The sequence below is a fragment of the Danio aesculapii genome, chromosome 8 (assembly GCF_903798145.1).
Source record: "Danio aesculapii chromosome 8, fDanAes4.1, whole genome shotgun sequence".
NCBI classification, from domain to species: Eukaryota; Metazoa; Chordata; class Actinopteri; order Cypriniformes; family Danionidae; genus Danio; species Danio aesculapii.
The window spans coordinates 30880987-30888695 of NC_079442.1; the positions used below are offsets into that span (position 1 = coordinate 30880987).

A 7709-nucleotide genomic window follows, 5' to 3' on the forward strand; every position below is an offset into this window, starting at 1 on the left:
TGAAGAAAACTACATACAAAATCAACAACGAAGTACAAAATATGTATATAATCATTTATATTTTATCTTTCAAAAAAACATATGTTATATTATGAAATATCTCACTGTGACACCTACGGTTTTCCACTTGCATCTGTCTACAGATAACTACACCTACAATGACCAATTTCATTATATACAAATTCTGAATGCAAAACAAGAAAATGCATATATTGCGCAAATACGAAAACCTAATTCTAGTTGTAAAAACAATCAGAATAAACTGATGTAGAATATTGAAACGTCAACAAAATGCACTGTAAATAAGTTCTAAAATCATTTGTCGTTGCTTCAAAAAGTCATTTTTGTGGCTTCCATGTAATTTCTTTAATATAGTGGATGCATTCAAGAAGTCAATATAAAAATATTTAGATGTGATAAAGTAAAAAGTGCTTAAGTTTTGTAGAAAATTATACCTATCCATGCCTGGAGAATGGAGCTGTGGAGGGTATGGAGCATGGAGCCACAGAGAATCTGGAGATGGAGCTGCAGAGGGCCTGGTTTAACCTGGTTTGTGGGCAGGAGGTTCTAGTTCAGGAAGCACTAGCAGTTCAGACAACCACATTGGGTCAGGAAGCTCAGAATCAAGAGAGACTGATGGTTCAGACAACCCCAGTGGGTCAGTAGGCTCTGGATCAGTAAGCACTGGAGGTTCAGGTAGCCCCTTTAGGTTAATAGCCTCTGGATCAGGAGGCACTAGCAGTTTAGATAACCCAAGTGGGCAGGGGCAGACTGGGAAAGCATTTTCAACCGGTACAAAGTTCAACCGATGAGGGGTTGTGGATGGGTGGTGGTTGGGGTATGGTAATCGGTAAGTGAAGAGTGGTGGGGCGGGGCGGGGGTGCGCGGCAGGCCAGAGTTATGGTGGCAGGCCAGATTGACTGTCAGGCCACCGGGAAATGTCTCGGTGCTCCCTATGGCCAGTTTGCCCCTGCCAGTGGGTCAGGGGGCTTAGGGTCAGGAGGCACTGACAGTTCAGACAGCACTGGGAAGTCACATGGCTGTAGCAGTCATTCGTGAAACTCTGGTGGCGGCTTTGGCCTTTTGTGGGACTTAGCTGGTGGCTCTGGCTGTGACGGAGGATCTGGCAGCTCTGGCTGTGACTTTGGCTATCGAGTAGATGAACGAGTTACAAGTAATGCCTTCATCTTTGTAAATGTGGGGTGAGCATCTGGTTCTCATCTGCCCCCCCCATTTATTGCACTCTCTGTGTAGGGTTGCTCGAAACTTTTGTTTGGACACCAGTCAGAAGGTCAGAGTTACTTCCACTATCAACTGAATACAAAGAGAAAAAGTTAAAGAAACGTTACGTTACAGCTTAAACAAGCATGAGCAATCATCTGCCTAGCACTGTCAAAGCATAGAAGAACAACATATTAAAATAGATTCCACATGATTAAAACCTAATACTGTTATTAAGTTTGGGATATATATCAACTGAATAACTTATATGTTCATATATTATTTATTTTTTTCTTACCCTTTACACAGTCCATTTAATTTGAATTCATTGTAGTTTCCTTTAAACAAAAACAAATATACACATTTTTATTTAAAGCATAGTAAACAAAATGTATTACATCTTTCTCTATAAAAACAAATGTCTGTACCTGTCTCCCTGTATGAACATGAGAAGAAAACATATAAGTATTAGTAATGTCATAAACATACACTAAAGGTCAAAAAATTGAATAATTAATAACATTTTGTAATTGTTTTTAAAGAAAACTCTCATGCTCACAAATGCATATAACACTATAAATAATAAAACAATAAAACAATAACGTGAAATAATATTAACATTTAAAAGAATGGCTTTTTCTTTTAATTTATTTACATATTAGTATTAGTGCCACCGATGTAGCTGATTCACTGCCCCTCCCCCTCCCCGATTGTCATTGACAGCACGCGCACACCTTCAACAAAAACAGATTTTTATGTGGTTTGCACTTGTACTTGCTGAATTATTTCAAGAAATACATTGCAATATTTTAAGAGTAATTCATTAAATTAATTAAAACCACATTATTCCATTTAATTGAAACAAAAACTGTATACAAATATAACATTACACTGAATTTGTATTTTTTTGTGTGTGCCACCCCAATATTTTGTGTGGCCTTATCTGGCCACCCCTAAGAAAACTTTCTGCAGGTGCCACTGTTAAACATAAATTATAATAAATATAAGCCGTTCTGTTTCCTTTAATCTGGTTTCCCAAAAACCTGCATTTTGGAAAGACTGGATACAATAAATAGGCAGTAGGAGTGAGAGTGTCACTGTCCCATTTCTGAGGATGCTAGAGCTGATAGTTGCACTGCTGTAACACTTAATAAGAGCAGCCAAAGGGGAGAGAGACTTTGATGAGCTGCACATCAGCACTGCTTTCTGTGCCTTCTGTTTCATGTGACACTGAAGACTGGAGTATTGATGAATGCAATGAAAATTCATTGCTTTCACAAGAAAAAAAGGACAATAAAATATATTGCCAGAAAAGTTAGCTCTTGCTTTGTAGATGTGTATTTTGTTTTCCCATTTATTTTGTTCTACTTTAAAAACTGGATGATGTGTTTATCTTTGACTAATATTTAGTCTAATTTATTTAGGGCAAACACTTTTTCACACCACTGTACATGTATTTTGGGCTGCCATAGAAAACAACAACAACAACTATAGAGCTAATATTTGTAAGAAACTAACCTGTTCTTTTGTATTGTTCCTTTGTACAAAAATGTTTATATGCCAAAACACCTGATACCGCAATAATTAGTATTAAAATAGCTATAACACTTGGAATAATGACTGGTAGAGGAGTAGAGGGATTTCCGCATTGAGTGTCAGATGAATGTGTTCCTGGACTTGTTTCAGCATGTCCCGTATCCTCACATCTATAAATAATATCTTGGATCAGATTGGCGGGAAAACGTATGACATATGCCAAAAATTAAAGTGAGCACTCACTTTGTGTGTGGTAAACAGGATGAGAAAGATCCATTTGAATATGTGTCTCCAGTACACTCTGCACATACAGTATCTGTAGAACCGGTGCCTGCACAGTTAAAAAATGGATCAAAATATTTAAAAGGTCATATAAACTCCCTGTTTCTAATGTAGTACTGATATCCTTCTACACTGCTTTAAGTTGATATTGATGATATTTGTTTTTTTATTGTCATTTACCTGCTTGTTTGATATATTGTCCAGGTTTACAATCAGAGTGTTGCAGAGCTGAAGTACAACTGCTTTTCATCTTGTCAATGCAGTAAAACTTCTCCAGTGGCTCACAAACAGTATCTGATGATCGACTGCAGGCCTTGTTCACTCTTAAACCTCGGTCTAAAAATAAAATTGTTAATGTCAGTAGAAAAATAATGTCCAGAGTTGTCTTTTAACAGATAATTTTGCAGTAACTTGCATGTATATTTAACCCTGCCGGTCCTACACCACCCAACCAGACTTTCCGCATGGGAGTCAGTTGCTCTTCCAAGGAGGCTAAAGACCATTGCCCCTAGCTTATGTCGCTAGAGCACATTTAGAGGCCAGAGGAGTGAGGTTTACCTGCACAGCACTTCACTAGCTGGCCTCTGCTACATATACTATATTATTTTCATGGACAGTTTCCCTTGAACAGTAAACAAACTTGCTACACTTCAGATTGTAAAATGATCACTGGGTATTGAGACTATGGTCTAATATAACTTAACTGATGTCTATTACTGAAATATGTAATAGAAAACCCATAAAAGATTTAAGTTATTTAAAAAAATCCACCTATAGCCCACATAGGATGATTGGACTGCCATTATTATAGGTGCATAATGTGTAATGTTAAAGAATTTTACAAGGGGAGCTGCTGGCCTTCCTTCCTGCTATTTTTTACCAAAACATAATGCAGAAAATTAAATTCTAATATTATGCCACATTGTGGCTTTTCATTATTATAATTTATTAGTTAAAGGGCAGCAAGGAAGATGAGGTAAGACCCCACTGCTTTCCCAGCAATACGAAGAGGAGAAATCAAAGAGAAGATGCATGTGGAAGAAAAAACTTGTTTCTTGTTCCCTCCACTTTGGCCCTGATTTAGTTTCCAATATCGACTTGAAATATCGATTGAGGATTTTGATTAAAATCTTCACTGAAACACAACAGAGACAAGAAATGCTATTCTGGCAGGATATAAACATGCTGAAGCTTGTCAAGACATCATTCACTGAAGAACAAAGTAAGTGTATTCACAAAGGCACTTGATGATTCATTAGTTTCACTGCAGTCAGTGTACAGTGTTTTCCAGTAACAGCTGATGATGCACCATAGACAGACTTTGACAAGTATCAGCATGATTACATTCTGAGTCATTTCTTGTATCTGCTGTTTGACTGATAACTACTAATGAAGCTGAACAATGTTATATTGCATTAGTATTTCATTTTCTGAGCTGTAGCAACATAATAGCAACAAGTAGCGCTAGTAGCTCACTGAATGAAATATTTAACGTTAAGTACACATAATTGCCACATAGTTCAAATAAATGTGGATATTTAATATGTTGTAATTTATATGGGTTTTCTGTAACACACTTCAGTAAAAGACTAAATAATGTTTTAAACCATACAAGTCTTAATATCGATGGTTTCTTTTCAGTCACTTGCATTCAAATAATTTCATCATCAATTTTCAGATGAGCAAATATAAAGGGGAATAACTCACTTGTATCACATACAGTGCAAGGGAAGCATTCCTTTAATCCATTAGGTTCATCTGTAAAAGTTAATTCAAGACATGGAACACAAGTTGTGCTGGTGTCATCTGTGCAGTCCCAATAAACACGGTTTCCTGAACAGGCAGTGAAGGAAAACTCTTTATAATTTCACATAATTTCAATAAGCAATTTGAAATGTTTTATGGCAGAATAACACAATTTTACTAAACTCTTAAAACATAAAAAACTTGGATTCTAAAGATTCCTTACATTATGCAAAAATATTTTGGTAGAACTTTTCACTAACATGTTTTCATCTGGTTCTTTGGAGAACCAGGTTCTTCTGTGGCACTACTGTGAAAACCACTTTTTGGTTCCTTCTGGCACCTTTATTTGTTAAGAGTGTATTAAAATATGTATTTTTTTCAAATGTATTATTGTAAATGCCAATACTGATAAGGCAGTGGTTCTTGTGGGCCCACCCACCAGATAGCGCTAAAACATTCTAGAACAGGTTTATTCAACAGACCCATTTGGATTTATGTGGCCTGTGTCATGCTGTTTTTAATTGTGATTAATGCATTTTTCTATGAGAATTTGCACTCAAAAGTACTGCAAATATCAAGCTTTATGTTTGTGTAATTTAAATGCAGTTGATACTTTTGCATGCCAGAAGAGAAGTGTTGCGCTGTACAGCTTTATGCACTGGGACTTTTGAACAAGTCTTTAGGCCTAATAGGCCCACATAGAATCCACAGATTTCTGCAGATGTTTAGCCCATCATTGATTCTGTTTATTTACTTGTATAAATGTGTGTAAATTTATATTTATTCAGCTTTTAAATCGAGTAATAATATTGACTAATATTAAAGTGTTCATTTGATTTATTTACAATACAGTTTGTAAAGTAATATTTTTTGTCTTTCAGTAGATATATTATATGAGAGACTTGCTTTGTTTACCAAATAAAGTGGATCTAATTGGATTTGCATTGTAAACATTAAATAAAAGCTAAAAAGGTATTACTTCTTATTTAATATATTAAGGTTTTAATTACGGTACTCCCAAAATCATTCTGCATAAATCTGCATTTTTAACAAAATTCTGCGTAGAAATAGCGAAAAAATGTCCACAGATTTTGTATGGCCCTACTAATGAGTTATTAAATATGAAAATGTAGTTATTAAATATTAAAATAGTGGCCTATATTTAATGGTTAATTTTTTAAGTTTAAAAATACTTTTTTTTCAAGGTGTTAATCCATTTTTTTACCCACAATTTTTAAAAAAGTAAATGATCATCTTCTGTGTTATTTTTAAACAGCATTTTAAAGTCAACAAAACTGCTAAAGTGATCCTAAATGAAGTCTTAATGAGCAAATTATAACTTGTGGCCTCTGAACATGTGGCTCAAGTTCCCTCAACCTATGTAATTATGATGTGCACAAAAAAATAGGAATATATTTTTAAAAATTCAACACACTGAAAACATCCTCCATTGTTTACAGAATGGTTAAGTGTTAGCCATGAACAGGCTGATGAATGACAAAACACTTTAAAATTGATACGCTTTTAGATAAATTTAGACTCTAAGCTGAGGTACAGAAAATACAAAAATAGCATGTCAAAAAATAAACGTGATAACTCATAAACAAAATATGACTTTATGGAATACAATGAGGGCAGACCACAGTCTTGAACGATTGACGCTTAGCTCAAAACAATTCATCCAGAGCATAAATAGAACAATTTAAAATGTTTTAAGTAAAGTTGTTAATGGGCTCTATGCACAGCTAGTTTTAAAGAAAACAAACTTCCGGTGAAAGATTAATGTGACTGTTTTCAAATTCACAAGGTTGTTTTTACAGTATCGAGGTTGTAATGTAATCACAATACATTCAGTTAAACAGACTTAAGCTTTCACTTAGTTGTTCAAGTGTAAAATGAGATGAAAGACCACTGTAACCACTAGCACCGTCAGTAGCAACAGGCTAGCGCAGAAATGCTATTGAAAATACTGGGGCAAAATAACCTGTCATATTTTAAAGACATGGCGGGGGGAAATGGAATTTAATGCAGTGCTTCTTGTCCAATCTGAGACCCACTTCATATTGTATATCTAACAGGCAGTGAAGACGTGACAATTTTGTAATGGAAAGAAAGTTCACAGGAAGCCCTTGGGCTGCCTGGCTGAAAATTAAAAGTCTGTGTGCATAAAGCTCATTTGAAGATTGTTTTACAATATTTTATTTTTTTTGTTTTTGGGACTAAAAAATTATTCGCCCTACACAATGTGGCCCTCGACAGAAAAAGTTTGAAAACCACTGTGATAAAGAAAACATCTAAAAGCAAAAAAATCAAGAATTAAATATGCTACAATTTGCAGTCCTACCTGGAGCACACATGGGGCAGCACTGGTTATCTGTCTCATATTCAGCCCTAGCACATTGACAAGAACAAAGATCATAGTTCAGAGGAACAATAATCGAAATAAGAATAGAAATGGTAAAAGTGAACATGGCCACAGTCTAGATGTCAGTCTATTGAGTTAAATTTCAGCAGAGCCTTTTGATTCTTCACATGTTGATTTTGTATGATCTGATGCAATATTCCAAAGGAAAGAGTTATAGTAGAAAACTGGTAGTTCCACATTCTTTAAGACACAAAGCTTGTAAGCTATTTTGTGTTTTTCCATAAGCTTCTTAACAATGCATTCTCTGTAAAAAAAAACAAAATAGAAAAGGGGTCAGCGTATAGTAAATCTTTTTGTCTGAGTTTCATTTTTGTTTCAACATCAAAAACATGTCCATGTGGTCTCTGAAACATTAAAAACCACCAATGTGCTGTGTCCATACATATTTTAAAGATGTAAAACTATTGTATAGATATCCAGCCTGATCTCAAGAGGAAACATAACAGTTTTACGTTTTGTCAGTTTAGTGGCTAATTCGTTAAAATCGTGGCCCCAAACC

General features: G+C 35.2%; 1 protein-coding gene across 1 annotated transcript; it reads right to left on the reverse strand.

Moving 5' to 3' along the window:
- Window positions 1-1284: 1284 nt before the first annotated feature.
- LOC130234074 (tumor necrosis factor receptor superfamily member 14-like) lies at window positions 1285-7256 on the reverse strand. The gene is made up of 7 exons (XM_056464349.1): window positions 7130-7256; window positions 4747-4872; window positions 3220-3375; window positions 3001-3088; window positions 2740-2927; window positions 1650-1657; window positions 1285-1314 (listed from the first exon to the last, which is right to left on the reverse strand). The coding sequence occupies exons 1-7, from the start codon at window positions 7254-7256 to the stop codon at window positions 1285-1287; spliced, it is 723 nt and encodes a 240-aa protein (XP_056320324.1).
- Between the last annotated feature and the right edge of the window lie 453 nt (window positions 7257-7709).